Below are 26,190 nucleotides of genomic sequence, written 5' to 3' on the forward strand. Positions count from 1 at the left end.
CAACCCCGGTAACTGGCTCAGTCATGCCAGTCATGGTCTTCTGCGCATGCACAGGACCTCCAGTACCTAAATAAAATCAGTAAAAAAGTTAATTGCATATGGGAACTTGTGTGAAAGTAGCCTTAAAGTACTGTATTATCCCTACTTTTATTCAGCCCAGGGACCTTTAACATTTTTTTAGGATTTATTCTACATAAGGTACTACCCTCTCCACAGTGTGCAGTACTGTCTGTATAGTACATCTACTATCATTCTCAACGACCTTCAGTCTCTTGCAAAATGTTACATGGCACTTGCGTACTTCATTAACCACTTTAGTATCAGCAGTCTCTGGCCCCTTAAAAACCAGAGACGGCTGGTACGAAAAACAGGGCTTCCCAACGTCTCACCACATGGAATCGCCGCTGTCGCCAACAGGCTGCTCACCCATCTCTAAAAGCCCACTCGCTCTGCCATCGCTATGACAGTGTGAGCCAATGAGATTGGTTCACAGTGATCACAGGGTCAGGAGCGAATTAAATCGTCCTCTGACCGGTCACGGAGCCCTGCTGTCACACCGACAGCAGGGCTAGTGGGCTGCAGCAGCAGGACCATGCAGTGGGCTAATTGAAAACTTCAATAAAGATATATATTATAAACCAAGCGCTAAGGGCCCTTTCATACCAGAGGGCTTTTTCTACGTTTTAACGCCACAGCCGAAGTTGGCGTTTTCCTTAAAAACGCCTTGAAAGTGCCTGCAGCCAAAACGCAGCGGTTTAGCCTTTTACCACTGCCTGTAGTGTGAAAGAGCCCTAAGGCAAAAGGATCAATTGATGGCCAATTGCTCAGCTGCGTGTTAAAACTTCGCCTTACGGGTATAACAGGACCCAAACAGGGCGTAGATTTCAATTAGCTTAGTCCGGCAGAGGTTAAATCTATGTGCTCTGAATGAATGATGCAATATTTTATCACAGTGCAGTATCTCTCAATGCAGGTACCCTGGACTTATCATGAGACTTTTTACTGGAATCGGTTTGCAAACACATTGTAAATAGAATCATTTTTTTAATCCCATCCCTACCTTTGTATATTATTTGCTATTGAAGGTCAGCTTTCCTCCTATTTACTTACCATTGATTTGTTTGGGTGCTTCTTATAGATTGTTTTTCAGTATCGAATCTGAGGATAAAAGATGGAAAGTTTTCCAACTCCAGATTAAACTACAAAAATGATCTCACTACTTAAATTTTTTCCACTTTAGTGAGAAAAGAGGAAAAAGTTGAAGTAGTGGTTAACTTATTTTGAGCAACAGTATTGATTAACTAATGAAAAACTCTGCACGAGCATACAACTAGGTGGAGGTTGCAGACTTTGGGGAAATGGGTATGGTGGTTCTTTAGGATAAAGACATTTGAAATCTATTTGTTCATGCTTTTTTATATGACTGACCCATATACATTTATTGTAATTATAATCAGACTTTAATATATCCTTTTGACATGAATTTATATGTATAGCTTGATCAGCAGTCTTTTTTTTTGTCTTGCCCAGTTTTTTAAAATAAAATCTACCTACATGCCTTTACTATTTTAGGTTCTCGCGAAGATGCAGAGGGGTTACTGCTTATGGAGGAGGAGGGTCATTCAGATTTGATTAGCTTCCAGCCTACAGATAGTGATGTACCTAGCTTCTTGGAAGATTCTAATCGAGTAAGAGAGAATGTCTTTGCACCAACTAAGCTATACTGTTTATAACCTTTTCATTAAATGTTTGCAACTTTCCTTGCCTTTAGGCAAAGCTTCCTCGTGGTATTCATCAAGTAAGGCCTCATCTACAAAACATTGATAATGTTCCCTTGTTGGTACCTCTGTTTACTGACTGTACACCTGAAAGTAAGTATAATACTTACATTTTTTTTTACATCTGATGCATTTTTAAAAGAGCATTTTAAGGTCTTAGGCCGGTTTAACACTACTAACCGGTGTTTTCGGCAAAAACCAGGCTTCGGGAATTTCCGTGTTAATACGCGGTTATCTCCATCTGGCAGCAGGCCAAGCAAAAAGTGAGACTCAAGCGCTCACTTTCTGTGGCTGAAAAAGGCAAATTGCATGGAAGTGTATTGACAAAATACGATCCTGCACATGCACGACAGGGATACGTTTAAATTTGAGCGGTGCCATAGACTTACATAACTTCCGGTTCGACACACATCGCCACGCAAGATGCCGAGTGTCAAAAATTTCACTTTCGCAGCAGTGCATCACATCGGTACGTAAGACCCCATAGACTTTCATTGCCGAGTGTTACCGTGCGGTACTGCAATGCAATGAAAATGCCCCAGTGTGAAGGGTGACTCATTGTTGTTTTCTTTTCTCTAGCCATGTGTGAGATGATTCAGATCATGCAGGAATATGGAGAGGTGACCTGTTGCATAGGAAGTTCTGCCAGCTTCAGAAATCATGGCTTGTACTTACAGAGTGATATCAGGTCAGCTTTCCTTCTATGCACCTTACTGCAGTGACAGGCAGTTTTTGATGTTAACGGTGAAATATTGTAAACGTTGCTTTGCAATCTATAACAGAAGAACAAAAATGTTACCAGACTGTAAAGTACTGTATCTATTAGATACAGCGTGGCTTAAGATCAGATGCTACAGGAAGAGTGACATTGAGCCTTAACTTACCATATGGTTAGGAAAGCAAGGATCACGTATTAGTGTGGTGCGACTTGCATGCAAGCACATACCCATTGTAAGCAGCCTCCCACAAGGGCAGAGACATGGCTAAGTAATGGACAGCGCAGCTCTGCCTGGCAACAGTGATGGGTCTTAAAGGTCTATACGCGTGACTGGTCCTATCAACTCTCTTCCTGCTGCTGCAACCTTCCTGTTCCTCCTCTCTCTTTTCCACCCGCTGTATGGAGAGAAGTCTTCTTTCTGTCCAAGGGCTTTAGCCCTCTAAAATTTTTAGCTGCCCCCTACTGCTCATCTAGGTCAGATGAGTTGTACTTTAAGAGTGCCAACATTCCTGAATAGCTGCCTTTTACCCTTTCAGTCTGCACAACAATACGCAGTTGCACTGATTAGTTGTCCAGACAGTCCGTCCAATGACCAGACACATCTTAACTCAGGGGGACCCCTATCAGTAGTTGGACTGTTTACATCCCTTCCACAGGGTTAGTAATTTGTCACATGCCCTGATGAAGGGGTGTAACAATAGACCCAGCAAGTAATGCAGCCGCAGGGGGGCCCAAAAGCATCAGGGGGCCCGGGGGGGGGGGGGGGGGCGGGGGCAGAGAGAGAAGTTTCTGTACTGAGAGGCTGACAACTAAGGGTACGGAAAGAAAAAGAGCAATTGTGCAGAGAGCAGAAAGTTTAATCAATGCATCTGCTCGGCCACTGATAACAAATTATTCAGGGTAAGATCACACTAGGCAGAATCACATTAGCGTTTTCCACCATGTGCTATGGAAAATGAATATGAGATTCTGCCTAGTGTGTTCCTACCTACAAAATTTTGTAGACAGTCACAGTCACTATTCAGTGTGCAGCAGGCTCTTGTGTACAGCGCCTGGCCCCCAACCTCTACACCTCCCCAAGTGCTCCATACTGTAATGATACTGGAAGAGTCTGCAGAGCTAGTTTTGCTCCATCGGAGGAGGACAGAGTGAGTGTAATAAGCTGAGGCTGGGAGCACTTTAGTCTGTCGGTTTTCTGAATGCATTTTTCTGTATGAGTTTCATCACAGACGCTAATGTAATTGATAGAGAAAATGTGTGCAATGCTTCACTGGTGTTTTTATTTGCATGGGGAAAACACATTCAAGTGTGCACTAGCCCAGTGTTTCTCAACATTTTATTGGTATGTACCCCTTTGAAAGCCCTATACTTACCAAGTACCCCCTAGTATAGTAAACATTATCACACGTACCCCTTGACAAATATATATTTAATCATAGTACATAATTGGTTCTAAATCATTTCCAAGCATTTACTATTTATTTTAATTAGCTAAAACACCTAATTTGGTGTTGTTTAAATAAGATTTATCATTTTCTAAAACTCTAAATTTGTTATACTTGGTTAAGTATATCAAGCCTGAGTACCCCCTGGAACCATCAGAAGTACCCCCTGGGGTACGCGTACCACACGTTGAGAACCTAGGCACTAGCCAACTGAATAACATTGGTTCTCAGTTTATCTGTGCAGAAAGGGAGGGGGGGGGGGGAGAGGGCCCCATCCAAAGTTTTTTTGCAGGGGGGCTCAGTGATTTCTAGTTGCGCCCCTGCCCTGACACAGATAATGGAGGCGCTGCCATGCCTAAAAGAGCGTGCAAATGCCCCGTCAAGTATCAGAGGCAGGAGCACTCACCTTTACCCTCTGCTCCCTCCCTGCAGGCTCCAGACTTAGAGATGGGTCAGAGAGATCCAGGGTTGCCCAGTTTGTGCTTGGGAGGCCTGATACCATCCCACTTAAATCACATCTCCCCAATGGCAACAGACAGGGAGGATGAGAGAGAAGTACACCTGAAGGACATGACAGTCGCCATTCAACTTCACTAAAATATCTATCAACTTACATCTGCCCAGGTGGCTGCTTCAGCTCACTCTTTTCTCATGGAACAGAAACATTAGATCATTATTGCCTGCTCCTAGACTGGTGTTTACTAGAGCCTGGGTGAGCATGGCCAGCATTATGTTGGAAGGTGACTGGGGCTTATCTGCTTCCAGGGGTGAAGGTATCAGAACTGGATAACCCAGTAGGTCCAGCCCTACAAATAAATGTGTGAGGCATCCATGGCGTGTCAAAAAAAATCACTGACAGGCTTTTTTTTATGTCATGGCACCTGTTAGGGACCAGTTAGATAACATCATATAGAGCGCTGCAGGGGATAAGAGAACACAGCTTCTACATACATTTTGCAGGAACTCAAGCATGGGGAGATCATGCAGATTAAGCAGGCAACATAAGACAAAGGCTGGAGATATTCAAACAGCTACAGGAAACTACAGACCAGAAACACACACCTCTCTGGTGCAAAGAACAGCAGGGCTACCAACAAAGCTGAGTCTACACAGGTTGGGGCCTGGAAAAGCACAATTGCTGTTGACTGGGTGAAGAAGGTGGCCATTACAGGATGAAAGAAGATGAAACTCTTATTTCTACCTCCTGGACTGATTTTTTTTTCTTTCATCCAGAATTCCAGCATTCAAACAGGACTTTTCAAAGTCTATCTCAGGCAGTGGTAAATTTTTGCTTTCAGGGTGTCATCTCTTTAGTCCTCCTGAAAGAGCAGGGCCTTGGGTTCTAATCCAACATCTATTTGATTCCAAAGGATGATGAGATTGCATGGCCAATCCTTGACCTGAAGAAACTCAGCCGATATGTGAAGATGTGAAGAAAAAAGAACAGCTTTTAAGTATGTTACGGGTTTCCAGCACCTCATTAGAATATTCACTACGATAGCTTGTATGATCTGAATTACAAACCTCTCCTCAGGAATTTACATTCTCTTCTCTCCTGGAAAGACTATAAGATTTAATTGTTCGGGTGTATTAAAACCATACAAATGAGCAAGAGAACCACCCCAGAATAAAGTCCAAGTATTTATCTAGGTCCAAATTGCAAGGCTGCCTGGGACTACAAAGCAGACAGAGTGGCTCAGAACCTTTAATGGGGGTCTGTTTTTCATAGACCCAGATGGGTGGGTTTCGAGGAATGTTTTACTGCCCCTCATAAAATAAGAGCTGTCCTTTGGCTTATAGTGTGTGAAGTGAATAATTACGGTAAAAGACATAGGATACTTGTGTAAAGAAAAAAGGGGGAAGTGGAGAACCCGTTTCCAAGAATAGTGACAAAGCTTAATCGGTTTCTCCAGAGAGGTCTGACCAATAGGGGCCATCACAATGCGAGTTGAATATATTTATATATATATATATATATATATATATATATATATATATATATATATATATATATATATATATATATATTATACAACATTCCAGTCTTTTATTGCCAAAATTGCATAAGGCTGCCCCATTGTGGCAGCAATCAATAATCTGTTTGAGGGTGTAATCAAATTCATGGATAATAATCTGTAGAAGTATATGGGAGATCTACCCTCGTTTGCGCAGGAAACCAGGAACGTGTTGAAGATACTTACGGACTTCCACGTCGCCCCCACTGATTTGTTGGTGGGGGTGTGGGTGGAGTCCCTTTATACATCTGTTCCACACAAGTTGATTACTTCATGTCCTATGATCGGGGAGTAAGTTTTGAAAGAAGACCGTTTATCAGGGCTTTATGTTTGAGCGGAGGTTCTACCTTCAGACCAGGTGCACTTCGATGAAGGTAACATGTGCCCTGACCTATGCCTGCCTCCATCTACGGTGCTGGGAGCAACAGAAGGTTTATAGGAATGAGATGTTTGGGGCCCATGTCGACCCTCTGGATTCGTTATGATGATGTGCTATTGGTGTGGAGGGGTGGCATGGACCTCCTTAAAGCAGTTCCTCTTTGACCTGAATGAGAACAAAGATAATCTAAAGCTGCCATAAACAGTTAGTGACAGCCAGATATCATTCTTGAACCTGACGATCCATAAGCGAGAGGGCAGAATCGAAACATGTGCTTACAGAAAGCCCACAACGGGAAACTCATTGCTTCATGTAAATAGTTTCCACCCTGATGTTGTCGAGAGGCGTCCTGTATGGACTAGTGAGGGTTAAAGTGAATCTGAAGTGATACTGAAAAAAAACAGATACTCACCTAAGGAGAAGGAAGGCTCTGGGTCCTATAGAGCCTTCGCATTCCTTTCCTGGTCCCTTCATTCCACCGCAGGCTCCTCTGTTCAAATCTCCCGCCGCCAGAGGCTCCGGGAGTCTGAGTGCTTCCGAAGACAGGCGGCTCCATACTGCGCATGCGCGAGAGAGCAGTACGTAGTGGCCTGTCTTTGGAAGCATTTGGCTCCCCTGAAAGCCTCGGGCATCGGCAGAGAGCAGTCTCTGACCCATCAGTCGGAGATTGCTAACAGGGGAGCCTGCGGAGGGGAACGCGTGGACCCGGAGAGGAATGGGAAGGCTCTATAGGACCCAGAGCCTTCCCTCTCAAGTATCTGTTTTGTTTTTTGTTTTTTTATTCACGCTTCAGACTCCCTTTAAGAAAAATTGCAGTGATGGTAATGATCTACATGGGGGTTTGGGGAATGTGTTTCAGGCAAGGGGATACTTACCCCACCTCCGTAAAAAAAAAAGTATGTCCCGGTTTGGGGAAATTGATAGGGTGACGTTGTTGCAACCCAAAAGCAAAGAAACAGACAGACCCCAATATTATTATTCTAACAAATTCCACAGCGCTTTACAAAACACAATAAGACAAGGGGGACATAGATACAACTAACAAATGTACAGCAGAGTTCCAAGCAGCACAAATATTGTTACAAAACAGTAAACATTAGGAGGATGACCCTGCCCTTGCGAGCTTACAATCTAATGGGTAGTGGGGGACACACTAGGTAAAGGGGTGGAGGATGGATGAGGCAGTAACCCTTTGCCTCTGATTACATTGTGACAGATAAGTAAATAAGGGCTATAGAATGTTATAAGCTTGTCTGAAAAGGTGTGTTTTAAGAGTGCGTTTGAAGATGTCCAGGTTTGGAGCATGACGTACAGGCTGTGGAAGAGAGTTCCAGATAAGGGATGACGCTCGTGTAAAGTCCTGGATGTGAGCATGAGAGGAGGTGATCAGCTTAGAGGCCAGGAGAATTTCTTGGGAGGAGCGAAGGTTGCGGGAGGGACAACATAAGAGGTTAATCTCTAAATATGGCACTCTTTGGCATCAATTGAGAGGAGTACTGTACAAACACCGGAAAGTATTGATATCAGATCCAAAAGTGGCTAAAGTTGTGAGACACTGCCCCCTGCCTACAGTACAACATGCACAAAATTTGAGGCACTGTTAATCAGATCTGGTCTGGTGGATGTGCAAATTGATGTCTAGTAGATGTGAGTGGCTGTGGCAGAAAAGTAGGATCACAAAAATGCACAGGTGTGGAGATTGCCCTGTGTGTGACCATGTTGAAAGGACAGATGTATTCACGAATAACTCAGAGTCTAAGCAATTCAGGCCAGTTAAAGTTTCCCTGCAATATGTTGTATGCAGGGAATACTAAACTAGCTTTGAGAGATTGGATTAAATAGCACATCAAATATATTGATTATGCCACCACTAAAGAAGGAAAGTCATAAAGCAGAATATTCAACTATAAATAATATCAACTTAAAGTGCCTAGCATCGATATTAATGTTTAAAGTATGCACCATGCCAACAAAATAGAACAATTATATAAACAAAGAAAAAATTGGCTCTTGGGTGCATACCAAAAAACTTTTATTATAGTATCAAAAACATAAACAACACAACATAAATAACACTGCACATATAATGTGCAGTGTTATTTATGTTGTGTTGTTTATGTTTTTGATACTATAATAAAAGTTTTTTGGTATGCACCCAAGAGCCAATTTTTTCTTTGTTTATATAATTTTTCAAATATATTGATAAGGAGGAGAGTAGCCCTGTGGCACAACATTTTCACTTGTGTCATAACAGTGACTCAAGAGGGTTAACATTCAAAGGAATCCAAAAAGGTACAGCACCCAAGTCGAGGCGGTGATTGGGAGAGACTTTTGGTCCAGAAAGAAACACATTGGATTGTTGTGTTAAAAACTTTAAAACCATAAGGGTGAATGTCAGCACCACAGAATATGTTGGTGCTTTATAAACCAATAATAATAATGTGGATCTTATCTTTGCCACTCTCTTGGATTAGTCCTAACACAGATGTGTGCAATGTTCTGCTCTATGGAAATCTATATTGCTGCCTAAATAGAGCTAAGAGTATCAATGGAGTACATATGTTTTGCAATCATGAACTGTCTATGTGACTATGGACGTTTAGTATTCTGGGTAATGGTCCTGGACCTTCTCTCTCTGCATCCCCTCCCTCCGCTATCATGATCAGCCTTGATTTGCATAATCAAACTTGCCTCAATCTGCATAATAAATGCAGATTGAGACTAGATTGGAACTAGATTGTGAGCCCCTCTGAGGGACAGTTAGTGACAATATACTCTGTACAGTGCTGTATAATATGTCGGCACTATATAAATACTTAAATAAATAAATAATAAAATTCTCCTATAAGAGTGATGGTGTAAATTAGAACACTTGGTGTAAGACTAGGACTGCGACATAGTAAGACAGGAAGGGATTGACACAGTGATGTGCAGCTGCATACAAGCTGGAACTGTGTCACAGGTGGGTCCTGAGCTCTGCCTGGTTCCACCTCTTCTCCACCTACATGTTTCAACCAATCGCTGGGCTTTCTCAAGGCAGTCAGAGAGCAGCCAAGTCCTGTGGGCAGGGGCTCTTTAGCTGGGGCTGTGTCAACGCTGACCAATCAAAAATGTAATACATGAATGTGTGATCATATTGGCCATATATACAAGACGGTAACCGATTCTAAAATAGATGCTATAATACTATGTAACTTGGTCTAGCCATCCCATAACACTGTCAGGCAGTATACCATCCCATAATACTGTCAAACAATATATCATAAATCGCACAATCTGTCGGTACATACTGCTTGTGTATTTATGGCCAATATTACCATGCATACATGTATTGCATTTTACTCCTGGTCTGGTTTTTAGAATGTTTAGTCTGATTTTTGTATGCTTCCGTGCTAAAGTTGCTCCTTTTTGTATTTTGCCTGAGAAAACGGGCTACAGACCCGTGAAACGCGTTGCAGCTTTTTATTGGCGAAAGAAATGAAACTATTGTTCTTATTTGATACCAAACTATAGTGTCATCTGTGGGGAGTCCACCACTACCACCCCCACTCCCCCAATTCTTAAACTGTTTTTAAACATATTTTACACTGTACTGACGCCAGTGACTCAGTGAAAACTAGTTATATAGTTAGTTGGTTTATAAGGACATCCATCCATCAAGTTTAAACAGAAAATATGGTACAACACTAGGCTGCAGCCTTAAACATCTCGGTTAAACCAGAGGAAGGCAAAAAAAGTGGGGTGCCCAAAACTTTATCCCATACTCCAGATGTTCTCTTACAAGGGATTTATACAGAGGGAGTAGTATACTAGCAACTCAGGATTTTATTTCCTGTTTTATGCATCACAGAATTTTATTTGCTTTAGCTGTTGCTTTGCATTGAATACGGGTGTTTAACTTATTATCCGCCAGTAATCGCAAGAACTTCTCCAAGTCTGATGTTGCCAGCTGTAAGACATTTATCTTACATGTTGCTCTACAATTAGCACTTTCAGGGTGCATGACCTTACATTTATCTACATTAAATTACATCTGCCATATGTTTGCCCATATAGCCATGCTGTTCAGATCCTGTTGGAAAATGTCACTATCCTGCTTAGTGTTTAGGGTCATATTGCTCCTTTAAACAGTTTTGTCTTTAATCTCTTATAGTATTTCACTGGATCCATTATTTCCATCTCGCTGCTCATGGGAAACATTTGGCTATGTAAGTGGCCCACTAAGAACAAACACTTCAGAGGATGTTTCACCCCTGCATCTTTCGTCTGCTTTAAATGGGTTGGCCTGCTCCATGTCCTTTAAACAAGAAGAGAGTGTCCGAATTATCCGTTTGATTGAACAGGTCAGTTTTAACAGGCAGAGTTAATGAAAAAGTTAATTCAGTCCCTAATTTGTTATTTGCGTATATTGTTCTTTTTGTCAAGTGTATGCACTACAGTATATTCATGTGGTCTGTGCACAACAACATGAGTATAAGTCTATTGCTGTAATAAGCTCAGCATGCACCTGTGCTACCCCTTAAGATCTTAAGAGTACCAATCAAGGAGGTCCTCCCTGATGTCCAATTAGCTTCACCCCACCAGAAAGATTGGCAGATAGAAGTGATGCTAGGGTAAGCAATATATCATCCCTCCCTATACTACAAAGAAAAGCTATGAACATCACTGTTCATAGCTTTTCTTTGTAGTATAGGGCAAGCTGACCTCATCCAGCTGTGTGTACCAGGTTGGGCCAGGACCCTGTGTGTGTACATTTTCATGGTGGAGCTGGAGTACAGGCACTAGACCATCGTGATTGATGCTGCACACAGAGACATGAGATACTACTTACCTAGTATGCTTCTAAATCTGATCTCAGCCTGGTGAGCTAGGAAGGTGGGAATTTTTAGACCACCATGGAAATGAGTGGGCAACGTGTAGGGGTCATTAAGGTGGCACCATACAGGAATTACTGGGGGGCACCATATAGGAGTCACTGTAAGTGGGCACTAAATAAGATGGTCACCATACAGAAGACACTGGCAATGATTGCACTTTATAGGTGTGCAGTATAAGGAACACATAATACATGGAAACACATCACAATGGGGACACTCTGTAGAGAGCACTATATTTTGATGGCAGAGGGGCACTATATATGGAGGCATTGTCTTGGGTACACTATGATGGGAGCAGTGAAAGGGAGAGACATAGAATAGGGCTGTGGCCCAAGCATTAGGGTGGTAGGCTTGGCCACATCTCATTTACCATAATCTGATTCTAATCAAATCTGAGACAAGCAAGTGCTGTGGGTCCCATGGGAGAATAGTGCTTTACAATTGTTGTTTTTGTAAAGGCTTTGCAATTTGAATATATATGTATAAATGGTACATACGTATTATGCCATCCAGGCAGTTACACACTCAGGAAAAATTACAGTGTTTCAATCCCTTCAGCATCATTGTCTCAGCTTACAGCCTGGAATCTCTTTCAATAGAGGTGCTGTGGCTATTAGGTGTAGAATGATCACATTTACTTACATATTAAATTACAGTGCATAACTAAAAACACAGGAAAAAATAGTTTAGTAAAATTAGTAACCCTTAACCCCCGTCCTTAACCCTAACCCTTCACCTCCCCCATCCTTAACTCCTAACCTTAAACCTTAATCCCTCCTCTTTAACCCCTAACCTTAACCACCCCACTTCCCCTCCTTAATTCCTAACTTTAACCTCCCTCCACCTTAACCTAACCCTTAACCTCCCCCCTTAAACCCTAACACTTAATTTCTAACCCCTCCTTAACTCCTAACCTTAGCCCTAACCCTTAACCCTTCCCCTTAACGCCTAACCTTAACCTATACCCCCTTTCCCCATAACTCCTTATCTTGGGGAGGGGGTTAGGGTTGAGGTTAGGAGTTAAGGAGGTGAACTAAAGGGTTAGGAGTTAAGGAGGGGGGCTTAAGGATTTAGGTTTAGGTTAGACATTAATGAGGGGGGGGGAGGCAAGAGGATAAGGTTAGGAGTTAAGGGGGGAGGGCTTAAGGATTAGGGTTAAGTTTAGGCATTAAGGAGGGAGGCAAGGGGGTTAAGGGTTAGTGTTAAGAAGGGGGAGGATAAGGGTTAGGGTTAAGAAGGGGGAGGATAAGGGTTAAGGTTAGGAGTTAAGGAGGGGGAGGTTAAGGTTAGGAGTTGAGGGGGAGGTGAAGGGTTAGATTCAAGGTGGGGCAGGTTAAGAGTTACGAGTTAAGGTTTAGGAGTTAAAGGGGGAGGTTAATGGTTAGGTTAAGGAGGGGAAAGAGGGGGGCGAGTTGAGGGCTAGTGTTAAGAGTTAAGGAGGGGGAAGGTGAATGGTTAGGGGTTAAGGGGGGAGGTTAAGGGTTACTAATTTTACCAAGCTATTTTTTTCCTCTTAGTTTAGTTATGTACTGTAATTTATTATGTAAGGGCTCTTTCACATCAGAGCTTGCGTTGGAGAACGCTCAAAGCATACGTTTTGTTGTATGCGTTTTAATGCGTTTTGATATGCGTTGCACTGCAGTGAGTGTGCGTTTTTAATCCGTTTTCAATGCGTTACAGGACATAGAAAAACACAGGTAATTTTTTTTTCTTTTAGTTTTCAACTTTCTACACTGTTCCTCTGTTGCATTCTGGGACTGATTGCCTGCGTTAACGGATTAAAAACGTGCATAGTGTGCGTTTTACATTGACTAACATTGTAATGCATAAAGCTAGCGTTGGCCAAAAAACTGCGCCTGGGTGCAGTGTAACGCAACGCACAAAAAGGCTGCGTTATATGTGAAAGCTAAAATGAAAGTCTATGGACTTTCATTTCACCTTGGGTAACGCAAACTTTATCCTTTGCGTTGAAACGCAGAAAATCTGCCCTAATGTGAAAGAGCCCTAGTAATTGTGTTCATTCTGCACAGCCACATCACCTCCAGGTTGTAATCTGAGACACTGACGATGAAGGTATTAAAACATTGTATACACTTGTTGACGCTGAAGGGATTGAAACATTGTATACACTTTTCCTGAGCGTGTAACTGCCTGGACGGCATAATACGTAAGTGCCGTATAAATGTATGATACCTGGCCTCCTCCCCATCCCCTAACCTCAGTATCTTAGTATTTCTGACCAGCCTGAAAGGGCATAGGACGTGTTCTCTTGAAAATGGCACCCACCAAAATTGCAGGTGCTGGGGTCGCCCACTGTGCAAACTTCAGCTACAGTCACTAAAAAGTGTATGAGACAGCACTCAAGTGATGCAGGGGCAAAAGCGTGCAGCGGATTAACCTGTGTACCACCGGGATTAGCAGTCCAAATCTTCCTAAGGAATCCAGCACAGCTCTTTTACAAATTGCTTTAATGGTTCGTCATAAGTACATACATAAAAGCTGCATAGTGGCACTATGCGGCTTTTATGTATGTACATATGACGATCCATTAAAGCAGTTTTGTAAAGAGCTGTGCTGGATTCCCTTGGAAGAGTTAAACTACAGCTACAGATAGCCGCTATTTTAGCAGGCACCCTTTTCACCAAGACATCGGCAGGCGTTATAGGGTAAGTATTGGGGATGGTTAATGGTTAAGGCTTGGTGAGGGGGGTAGGGTTAAACAGCACTGGGGGCTTAAAGTTAGGCACCACTGGGGGGGTTAGGTATCACCTGGAGGAAGGGGGTTTTGTGTGAGAATAGGGAGAGGTTAGGTCATAGTAAATTATTAGTAAATATTACCAACATTTTACTGTATGAATTAAGTATTAGAATGTTGGTAAATTTGAGATATTCTACTTCTGGCTGTTTCCTTCACCGTTTTCAATGGGCGCCTTTATCAAATGTACGCGTCTGAAGACACATACCAGTGTCTCCTCCTGTCTATTTTTTTTCTGGCCTCAGGGAACTGAGGCTTTTCCCTTTTTCCTGTGGGACCCATAATGATATGGGTAGAGGCAGAGGAAGATGGATAGGGTAAAGAAAAGTTTCCCCATCCTGCTTTAGGCTCTATCCAAAGATCATCCAGGATATCCCACTGTAATGCATGTACCTTTTCCCCTGAGGTGTTGATTGTTTAAGGGTTGCTGGTGCTTCCCTGGTGTCCTACTTTGTCAAACTTTTGCCTCTCTGTCAAGGAAACATCTGCAAAACGTACTTGTGCAGCTATATAATGTTAGCATGCTTTGCATGCAGTGGGCGGAGCCTTGAGCGCGTGTTTAAAGGGAAGCTAAACTGAGAAGGATATGGATTTTTCCATTTAAAATATAAGTGGCCTGACTCTCCTGCAGATCCTGTGTCTCTGATACTTTTAGCCACAGCCCCTCAACAAGCATGCAGATTAGCAGCATGCTTGTTTCAGGTGTGCGATTCATCCACAACTGCAGCCAAACAGATCAGCAGGACTGCCAGGCAACTGGTATTGTTTAAAAGGAAACATTAACCTATTTTGGTTCCTGGACGCAGTTTCTACGTCCAGGAACCATGCGCGCTCCCGCGGCCGATCGCGCGCGTGCACGCGCACTCCCGGCCGCGGATTCGGTAGCCAGGGAATCAATGTATCGGGCTACGGTGCCCGATCATTGATTCCTCTCCCCCGCTGAAAAAGCGACAGCTTCTCTCTTGAAGCTGCGCCTTTTCTGGCCGTTCCCTTCCCGATGCGTCACTGTAAGCGTGTGTTACGCTTAGAGTGACGTCATGTAAACAAACTCATGGCCGCCATCTTGTGGCCAAAAAGTAATACTACACCTGTAAAAAAAAAAAAATTAAAATTAACACACATTTACATTATAAATCTATTGTTTACCTCTCACCCTCCCAAAACTACCCAAATAAAATGTTTACAATAAAAAAAAAAAACCATTACAATAAAAAAAAAAAAAACATGTAAATATTTACCTAAGGGTCTAAACTTTTTAAATATCAATGTAAAGATGAAATATTTCTATATTTTTTTTATTTTAAACTTGTAAATAGTGATAGATGCAAAACGGAAAAAATGCACCTTTATTTCCAAATAAAATATTGTCGCCATACATTGTGATAGGGACATAATTTTAACAGTGTTATAACCGGGACATATGGGCAAATACAATACGTGAGTTTTAATTATGGAGGCATGTATTATTTTAAAACTATAATGGCTGAAAACTGAGAAATAATGAATTTTTTCCGTTTTTTCTTATTCTTCCTGTTAAAATGCATGTACAGTAAAGTGGCTCTTAGCAAAATGTACCCCCCAAAGAAAGCCTAATTGGTGGCGGAAAAAACAAGATATAGATCAGTGCATTGTGATAAGTAGTGATAAAGTTATAGGCTAATGAATGGGAGGTAAACATTTCTCACGTGAAAACGACGGAACCTGAATGGGTTAATATCCCTCTCAGTTAAGGTTCCCCTTAAGTGCAAGCTTTTAATCTGCTGAGGTCTGAAAACTGGAAGGATAAATCTGGAAAATGGAAAAGGGAAGCATTGTATAAAATAACATCTCTGATTGTCCATAGCGGCCCAAATGCAGAACCTGAAGCCTCTATTCAAACTCTTCTAAAAGCTACTTATGCAATGGAACAAATGAAAGAAACAACTGCAACCTTCTCAGTGCCCTATACCAGGGCTTTTCAACCTTTTCAGAAATTGTACCACTTTTATCGCATGAAATTTTTCAAGTACCACCTGTGATTTCGCAAGATGTTAACAACTCAATAAGTAAAAAAAAAACAAAATATGTACATTTAATAATAATAATGCTATGATTATTATTATTTATTGAAGCGCCAACATATTACGCAGCGCTGGACATTAGTTTAGGTTACAGACAATATTAGGGGTGACATACAGCAATATGACAATACAGGAATACAAGAAAACCAGATCATGCAGCACAGTATGAGTACAAGGTAAACCATTCAATGAATATCTATATAGAGCTGCCAGCCCCCATCATAGTGTGAATTGTCTATCCAAGCAGGAGACAGGGCAGAGAACTTCTAATCTGGTTGCTTGCTGTGCAGAGCAGTCACCCATCAGTGACTCCACTCCTAGCACTGCATATGCAAGATCTGATAAAGTGACATTGGAAGTAAAAAAAAAAATAAAAACAAAAAAAATCTGTGTCATTACTAACTTCCTTCTGTCTATTAAAGGGGATCAGAAAAAAGGCAAACATTGAAAATGTTCCTTTAACAATATGTGTTGAGGATGTGGGAGGAATCTTCAGTGCACAGAGGAAACCCACACAGACACAGGGAGAACATACAAACTCTGTGCAGATAAAGCCCTGGCTGGGATTCAAACTGGGGACCACTACATTGAACTGTTTTCCATCCATACACATATATACGTACATGCATGCATGGTTTTGCTACACCAAGTGCTGGATACTGTATATGCTGTACCAAGGTAAAACATTTTTTTTAAAAAAGCAACTTATAAAACTACTTCTGTGCTAGCTAGTGACTATTTCAGATCGTACCAAATAAACAAATTATGTAGCAAGAAGGGCTGTCTTTGCAATCTTACAATCTGAAGGGATATAAATATGCAGAACATACATAAATATGCAGAACACACACACACACTTGCATAGCTGTGAATTGTTTTGGGACACCCGGGCTAAGTGCTGGTTCCAGGGAAAAACCCAGGATTTCTAAGGGGGGGGGGGATTCCTGAAAGGTCTCTCTCAGCAAGTTGTGCACTACTACGCATGTGCTGGCGCAGCATTTGCCAGCAAAATACGCCACCTTAGTAGAGGTATTCATCTTCCATACAGCCCTATATACATTATCCCCAATACACATTATCTTTTCACAGTGCATCTGCCCTTAACCACTTTACCTCCGCAGTGCTAAATTTCTCCGTCCCTCTGCGCACTGCTTCTCCCCCAGGGACGGAGAAAGGCGTATGTTTCTGTTTACATGCTGGGAGTGGGCGGGGCAACACGCTCGCACACTCTAGCCAGCCCGCACAGCAGTTGACTAATTGGACATTAGGAACGAGTGTTCCTAAATTCAATTAGAGTCCCCGATTGATGTATGAAGGCTGCTTCAAAGAGAAGCAGTCTTCATAACAAACCGCCGGCACATTGTTATTGTGTCCGTGTGCGCGCGTTTACGCGATCGCGCGTGCACACACCCACCCGCACAGCCCCTGCAGTCCAATGATTGGTTATTGGGGACCCCAGTCCCCAATAACCAATCATACCACATGACAAATAAATGAATGGAGACTGCCTCTGCTTGAGGCAGTCTTCATTCATAACAACAGTTGTAAACAAAGGTGCAGCGCGCGATCGCGCGCCCCCGTGCCGCGCGCACGCACGTGCACACCAGCTCCACAGTCCAATGATTGGTTTTGGGGACCCCAGTCCCCAATAACCAATCATATTGCCTAATAAATAAATGAATGATGACTGCCTGGGAGGAGTGAAAAATGCTCTGGTTTTTAACTGGAAAACCCCTCAGTTGTGAAGTGGTTAAACTTTATACCGCAGTGCACTTACCACACTGTAGATTCTAAAGTCCTGATCTAGAACTAGGTCACGGGATAAGAATTGTTTCTATGAACATGGTGAAACACTGATCATGGTTGCCTTTTGGTTGTGCCTTAGAATCAGGTCCAACCAGGAATATAATTATGCATTTTTTAAATTTTTCCAAATATACTATATATAGAAATATAGAACTTGTTCTCCATTACCTTGCAGCCTTCCTTGTTGTCGGGGCACTCACGAACGGCACGTACGAACCCCTCCTGCTGCACGATATGGCAAATAACCAGCCAGAGAAAGGAAGGAACACTCCTGGAGACCCTGCTGCTCTCCTCCTATTTCTCTCACTTTTCCTTATCTCCCCTCAACCACCCTGGCAGACACTTTATTTTTCATCTCCCTTCCCCCCAGGGGAGGACTGGGACCTTTTGGCCTGGGGGGAAAACACAAACTAGAAGCCTGTTATGAAAGCATCAGCCCAAATGACGTCACACATGCACCACACATCGTATATGCCAGTAGTCACGTGGGGTGCCAATGTGGAAATACAGCAAGAAAATTCAAGGGATAGTGTGACAGGTAAAGTACAGACTTGGAGGGGGAATAGTATTTAACGTCGCCGGGGAGTTTAGTGGCAGCAGGGAGAGCCGTCATTCGGCTCACCCTGCGCCCAGCTCACTGGCGGCGTAGAAATACTTATGCAGAGAAGCCAGGGGAAAACAGTGAGGAGAGAGGGTGGAAAAGCTGAAAAAGAGGGAAGCAGATATTTGCCTCACCAGAATTGCACTTTTATTTAGCTTTCCTGTATGACAAGAAGACACAGTCAGCACTAGGGGAAATGGGAGAAACAAAGGTGAATGAGGGAGGGCTGTGCACACCAACAGTGCTTCTGAGCATTTTTCAAATCGCCAGCGATTTGAAAAGCGATTGGCTAATGTTACACTATGAGGGTGTTCTCACAGCAGCATTGTTGTTTTTATCAAAATCACAAAAAAACTGCATGTAACATTTTTTGGAGCGATTTATTCAAAAATCGCTCTGAAAATTGCTTCACAAAATCGCACTCGCAAATTGATTGCTATTGCTATTGCGATTTTGGCGTTGCACTAGCCCAGAAAGAGGAGGAGTGGAGGGAGACTGAGAATAGTCTGAGATGGAGCAGAGCTGTAGTGCAATCCCACATTACACAGAGGCTACTTGCCTATAATATGACTCCTGTCACTGCCAGCCTCTCACACAAGCTACAAGTAGCCCTCCTGGAGTCTAGGGACTGTCAAAAACTTTTCAATCTGTTTAACACCTTATCCACACATGCAGTCATTATAACATTGGGAAGAGACCAGATTTTTTCCCACAGACCCTCCAGGCAAACTCTGTATCATGCTGTGTAGATTTACTAGCTTGCTCTCTCATTGCTCTGTAATTGCACTTTTATTAGCTAGACCAGTGCTTTACATTGTCTTAAACAAAAACAAACCTAATTACACCAGGCACTGGACCAGCCCTAAATCACTTTTTCTTTTCATCTCCCCCACCAGCTCACACTTCCTTTTAATCTCCCCAGAGCATATGGCGTACCACCTGGCCAGTAAGAAAGTACCACTTCTGGTATGCGTACCACAGGTTGAAAAGCACTGCCCTATACAATGGTTGTGGTTGCAACTGTTTAGAGGCTGGATCCTTTATGGAGTGATCATGCAAAGGTAGATGCAGCTCAGGTTTTCTAACACAGAATAATTACAACTGTCATTGTAGTTCATTATGATCAGTTCATTATGATCCAGGCAAGAGCTGCATTTCTTTCTACATAATAGCAGGCATTTTTTTAATAACTGTAGTTTGTTTGCTATGTAACTTGTGAGATACCTCCTGCAAATGAAGTAAATCAGGCATCTGCACTGTTGCAATATCAATCAACAGCTTTCATAACATTTTATGGCAATTTGTTTTAAAGTCACATTCAAACAAATCAGAGAAATTTTACTTTAATGAATTTTGCCAAAACAAACCAAACCAAAAAACAGAAACCTCTGTTTCCATCAGGGGCGTTCCTAGCGTTCATACAATTTTGATTGGTCAATCACTGACCAATTTTACCACCCCCATGCAGTAAGTGGCCCAACAGACTATGAATTTGATGAACAGAGCTAAAATTGGCTAATCAAAATTGTATGTGTGTACCAGGCTTTACAGCTAATACTGTACATACTGAAAGTAGCAGGGATCAGCATACAATACAGCTGGTTTACAATCAGTAAAGGCACAGTACACACTGGAGGTAGATCTGCACACAGTGCATGCACTAGAGAACAGCTCATACTGTACATAGTGTAGGCAGCAGAGATCAGCACACTGCAGCTAGCGCGCCGAAAAATATGAGGGTTACGTTGTGCCGAAAAATGGGTGTGGCCATGAATGTGGGTGTGGAGACAAATTTACATGAACTTAGCAATGGTGGGACATTAGATTAGGACAGTGGTGGCGAACCTTTTGGAGGCTGAGTGCCAAAACTGCAACCCAAAAGTCACTTATCTATCGCAAAGTGGCAACAGCAATTTAAACTAAATACTGTACAAACGTTTTAACTCATACATGAACATTATGGAAATCTAAGTTGAAAATAAACTGTGAAGATAAACAATTCCACCCTACTCCTGAAAAATGTATTCCTTTTTTTAGAACCTCCCAGTTTTATTTTCTGTTTTAAAAAGCTAAAAATGTAGGTTTAATTCTATTGTCTCATATGATGATAATTCAGCTATTCCCATAGTCTCGCAGTTAGCAATCATGTGGCCCCCAACAAGACAAATTCAGCAATCATGAGGCCCCCAAGACAAATTCCGCAATCATGAGGGCCCCAACATGACATATTCAGCAGTCATGAGGCACATAAATAGACAGCATTTAACATAAATGGGCAGAATGCCCCCTTTATATTGTAGACACCTCTCACCTGGCTTCTGAATTCTCCTCTACTGGCTGCTGTACCTGGCAATACTGTTTTTGGCTGGATTGGGGATTATGTGTGGTCTGAAAGGCCTGGCAGTGATGCTGTGGCCTGCCTGGCGTTGATGCTGTGGCTGGGTTGGCTGGCGGTGAAGCTGTGACCTGGCTGGCGGTAATGCTGGGCTGTGCTTGGCTGGTTGAAGTAAATGCTGGCCTGACTGGTGGTGATGGTGTGGCCTTTTTTGACAGTGATTCTGGGCTGGTTGGCTGGTGGTGATGCTGGGCTGGCTGGCCTGGATAGTTTAGGTAGTGACAGGTGCCCCCTAGTTAAGGTAGCGCCAGGAGTCCCCCAGTTCAGGTAGGGACAGGAGCCCCCCAGCTCATTTAGTGACAGGAGCCCCCAGTGTATGAAGTGACAGGTGCCCCACAGTTCAAGTAGTGACAGGGAACCCCAGTGTATATAGTGACAGTAGCCCCCCAGTTTAGGTAGTGAAAGGCGCCCCCCAGTTTAGGTAGTGAGTGACAGGGACCCCCAGGTTAGGTAGTGACAGGGACCCCCAGGTTAGGTAGTGAGTGACAGGCGCCCCCCAGGTTAGGTAGTGAGTGACAGGGCCCCCCAGGTTAGGTAGTGAGTGACAGGGCCCCCCAGGTTAGGTAGTGTGACAGGGACCCCAGGTTAGGTAGTGAGTGACAGGGACCCCTAGGTTAGGTAGTGAGTGACAGGCGCCCCCAGGTTAGGAGTGAGTGACAGGGACCCCAGGTTAGGTAGTGAGTGACAGGGACCCCCTGTTAGGTAGTGAGTGACAGGTGCCCCCCAGGTTAGGTAGTGACAAGGACCCCCAGGTTAGGTAGTGAAAGGCACCCCCAGATTAGGTAGTGAGTGACAGGGACCCTCAGGTTAGGTAGTGAGTGACAGGCGCCCCCCAGGTTAGGTAGTGAGTGACAGGGACACCCAGGTTAGGTAGTGAGTGACAGGCACCCCCCAGGTTAGGTAGTGAGTGACAGGGACCCCAGGTTAGGTAGTGAGTGACAGGGCCCCTCAGGTTAGGTAGTGTTTCAGGGACCCCCAGGTTAGGTAGTGTGACAGGGACCCCAGGTTAGGTAGTGAGTGACAGGACCCCCAGTTAGGTAGTGAGTGACAGGTGCCCCCCAGGTTAGGTAGTGACAAGGACCCCCAGGTTAGGTAGTGAAAGGCACCCCCAGATTAGGTAGTGAGTGACAGGGACCCTCAGGTTAGGTAGTGAGTGACAGGCGCCCCCCAGGTTAGGTAGTGAGTGACAGGGACACCCAGGTTAGGTAGTGAGTGACAGGCACCCCCCAGGTTAGGTAGTGAGTGACAGGGACCCCAGGTTAGGTAGTGAGTGACAGGGCCCCTCAGGTTAGGTAGTGTTTCAGGGACCCCCAGGTTAGGTAGTGTGACAGGGACCCCAGGTTAGGTAGTGAGTGACAAGGGCCCCCAGGTTAGGAGTGAGTGACAGGGACCCCAGGTTAGGTAGTGAGTGACAGGCGCCCCAGGTTAGGAGTGAGTGACAGGGACCCCAGGTTAGGTAGAGAGTGACAGTTGCCCCCCGGTTAGGTAGTGAGTGACAGGGACCCCCAGTTAGGTAGTGAGTGACAGGCGCCCCTCAGGTTAGGTAGTGAGTGACAGGACCCCCAGGTTAGGTAGTGAGTGAAAGGCACCCCCAGATTAGGTAGTGAGTGACAGGGACCCCCAGGTTAGGTAGTGAGTGACAGGCATCCCCCAGGTTAGGTAGTGACAAGGACCCCCAGTTAGGTAGTGAGTGACAGGCGCCCCCCTCACCTGACAGCCAGCAGCAGCGTCAGACCTCGATCAGCGGGCGACCCAATCAGCTAGAGCGGACGCACCCCGCTGTATATGCGGAAGTGATGTCACTTCCGCATATCAGTGCAGTGTCCGCTGGGTCCTAGCGCTTGCACTCGTGGTCGCCCGCTGATCGAGGTCTGACGCTGCTGGCTGTCTGGCAGCGGGCGGCCAGGGGGGAAAACAGTGGGGCACCCCTAGAAATAGATTGGGGGCACGGGCCCCCCTAAAATAGGGCTAGCAACGCCCCTGGTTTCCATTAAGTTTGATACACTTAATTGCATATTTACACCATCATTTAACTTTCACAAATTTTTTTTTCTTTAAACAAAGAAGGCCTTTTTCAACATTTATTAAATGCTTGAAAACTAGACTTGACTTTTTCAGTTTACTACTTTTTTTATGCATTTCCGAACAACAATTGTTTCTGAAAAAAAGAAAGAACACAGCAATTCATACAGCTCTTACAAGTTTTCTGTATTCACTCCAAGTTGACATATGGGGGGGGGGGGGGTTGAATGTCAAGAAATAAAGAAAATGTATTGTGAGAGTCCTTGTTGCTGCCTCTGGTCACTGCACACTACATCATGTTCCAGCTCTCATATACTTATGAAGGAGGAAGTATGTGAGAGCTGGAGCACGACATGGGGCAGTATACAGAGGCAGTGCCAAGGGTGCGTGAACCCAAGCGTGGGTCGCATGTGTGCTCATGTATAAAGATTCAGGCTGTGATCAGAAGAATTCAGAGGTTTCAAATTCAAATATTCTAAACACATCAACACTATTGGTTAATAGGGTATTACATTACAGAGATTGTGGGCTGATGGTATACTGATATTTTTAGATAATGCCTAAAAGTCTCATATTGGGGAGATTTTGATCTGATTGTCACAGTTTTGGGGTAATTTATTCAGTAGTGCTGGTTGCATGATTATTAAGTATTTGACTACTTATTACCTCTTCAGTACATAGGGATTTGCTGAGATAATACAAAATATAATTCTATATTATTGTTGAATCTAGTATTGTAGACTATTTTTAAATGTGTTTTGTTTTTCCTGGTATGCCTTTCAGGCTCGTCATTCTACATATGGTATCAGGAAATGCTTCCTATTCTTATTACAGTGCCAACTAACCCTTGTCATCGTGCAGGTGAGAAAGCATATTCCCTTAAAAATATTAAAGGACATCTAGCTATTAAGACAACTTAAAAAAAAAATGCTGTATGTTATGGCACATATTACCACAAGTTCTAGGAGCAATTTCTTTCCTCACAGCTCTGCCTCTCTGCTGTAAAATCATCCCAACACCTCCAGATACCAAAGGTTTCTCGGCTCTGCAGGGGCTGGACCATGGTTCTGCAGAGGGGGGTTGCTATCAACTCTTCAGTGTATAGTCTAGTAATCACCTAGCTGAAAGAATCTTATTCAGGTGGTAAGGGGTAAAGTTTCCAGCAATGAGGGCTATTCCACTAGCTCACGATTGCGTTCGGCTTCGCGATTTGCCGCCAAAATCTCAGGATTTGCTGCGATTTGCGCTTGTGATTCCTGTTCGCTAGAACGAGAAACACAGTGCGATTGCCACTGAAATGCTGCATGCAGCGTGTTTGCGACTGATCGAAATCTCAAACGCTGCAGTGTGAATGTATCCATAGGGATACATTAGCAGCAGCGCTTTGCTGATCAGGGAGTCGCCAGCGATCAGGAAAATGCTGCTACTAATGTATCCCTATGGATACATTCACACTATGGTGTTTGCGATTTCGATCAATCGCAAACACACTGCATGCAGCGTCTTTGGGGCGATTGTGCTGTGATTCTCATTGTATTGATGGGAATCAAAAGCACAAATTGGGCTGAAATTGTGAGATTTTGTTGCTGAATCACGATCGCGGACCTGAACGCGATCACCGGGAAGCAGCGGGCAAGCACCCAGTATGAACCGGCCCTCAGTCAGGAGTGGTGTATATATATCTCCCAGACTGCTAGTTATACTACAGCAATATTACAGCACATCTAGCTACCTGTTACCTCCTCTGATCACCTTTCCTTCTAAGACTCTCCTGCATGCTGTGAGTAGAACACCGTAAAGTATTTGTGAGCTGTGTTAGGAGTGAAGGACGATTTTAAAGCCGAGAGAACTGTGGGAATAAATAGTGTCCCTAGCACTAGTGGTAATGTGAACCCTAATACAGAGTATTTTAAAATAACTTTTTTTTTATCAATTTTTTATGCACCCAAGAGACTAATTTTTTCTGTTCTTGTTTTTTTTTTTAATCAATATTTGCTTTTTAACTGAAAATTAAATTTAAAGCGCTTAAAGTGGATCCGAGATGAAAAACTATAATAAGTAACGTGTCTATATATCTTATCTAAAGTTTAGATAGTTTACACAGCAAATCTGGCTACATACAACTTTCAACAGTTTAAAGAGACACTGAAGCGAAAAAAAATTATGATATAATGAATTGGTTGTGTAGTACGGATAATTACTAGAATTTTAGTAGCAAAGAAAATATTCTAATATTTTTATTTTCAGTTATATAGTGTTTTTTATAACATTGCATCATTCTCTAATATTTGCAGTTTAGACACTATTCAGCAGTCTAAATGGGTTCAAAAGTTCACTAGCCTTTTCTGTAAAATCTTCCTTGCAGAGGGAAAAAAAAGATGCATTGTCTTTTAGGCCCCGTTCACACTGCACACGTTTCCAGCCGTGTTTTGGGAACACGTGCAGGAGGCCGACACGCACGACATCATAGGGTGCACTGTCTGATGTTCACACTGCATGCCTTCTGGACCAGTGCACCGGCCGTTCGCGTTTGTAATGTGAACTTATTATCTCAAGTGTCTGGCAGAGTTCTCTGTGACTTTGAAAGTTGTGGAGCTCAATGGCTAATTTTCATGGATAACAACTGGAGTTTCTTAGCTCTTCCTTTACTGGAAACAATATTAGACTTGTGTCTCTGCTGCTAATGTTTTATTTCTTAGCTGTACTACACATACAAATCATTATATCATATTTTTTTTTTCACTTCAGTGTCTCTTTAAGATGATTTATTCCTGTGATACAATGAGAGTGGCCATGTTCTGTTTGTCATCATTACACAGGTAATCTACAACTGCATCTCCACCCCTCAGCCTGTGAAAAATTCACTCCCCCCCTCCCCTCTGCCTCTAAAATCTCTGGCTAGTAACTTCCTTCTCCTCCTGCCCAGACTGAGCTCCCATAAGCCCTTGCTACATGGGTCTGAGTGCCTTGGCGTTTTGGAGAAGCCGTGGGCGAGGCTTGTTTAGTTTATAGGGAATTAGAGTATTAAAACAAAACAAAACAAAAAAAGTAACTGGCTTGAGGAATGCCCTATAAACCTATATGTAAGGAACACAATTATGCAATGTATAAAAGTTCATCTCTGATCTACTTTAAGTGCATAATAATAAATATAACCATGTAGATTACTCAGCTTGTTTCCAATATTTGCCAATTGATTACTTTTCTGTTTCTTAACAGTAATGATGATGTTGTAATCACCATTCTTTTATCATCAATAACGACTGAAAGTCATACTTACCGGTAGCTGTGCAGAAGTTTTGTTACGTATAGTCTTTAGCAATGTCTTTATTTTTTTTC

General features: G+C 43.1%; 1 protein-coding gene across 4 annotated transcripts in view; it reads left to right on the forward strand.

The window, feature by feature from the left end:
• TMEM94 (transmembrane protein 94) overlaps positions 1 to 26,190 on the forward strand; it is a 264,228-nt gene that overhangs the window by 158,636 nt on the left and 79,402 nt on the right. For 3 of the 4 annotated variants that reach the window (XR_011025302.1, XM_068263426.1, XM_068263427.1), the window contains exons 21-25: positions 1,573 to 1,688; positions 1,772 to 1,871; positions 2,358 to 2,466; positions 10,489 to 10,678; positions 23,635 to 23,712. Coding sequence is in view for 3 of the 4 variants with exons in the window: in XM_068263426.1 (XP_068119527.1) it covers positions 1,573 to 1,688; positions 1,772 to 1,871; positions 2,358 to 2,466; positions 10,489 to 10,678; positions 23,635 to 23,712 (593 nt within the window). In the remaining variant the exon portion in view is untranslated. Of the gene's footprint in view, positions 1 to 1,572; positions 1,689 to 1,771; positions 1,872 to 2,357; positions 2,467 to 10,488; positions 10,679 to 23,634; positions 23,713 to 26,070; positions 26,150 to 26,190 lie in introns of those variants that run through there. The other variant, XM_068263428.1, reaches the window with a different exon arrangement.

Source organism: Hyperolius riggenbachi, chromosome 12, assembly GCF_040937935.1.
Source record: "Hyperolius riggenbachi isolate aHypRig1 chromosome 12, aHypRig1.pri, whole genome shotgun sequence".
NCBI classification, from domain to species: domain Eukaryota; kingdom Metazoa; phylum Chordata; class Amphibia; order Anura; family Hyperoliidae; genus Hyperolius; species Hyperolius riggenbachi.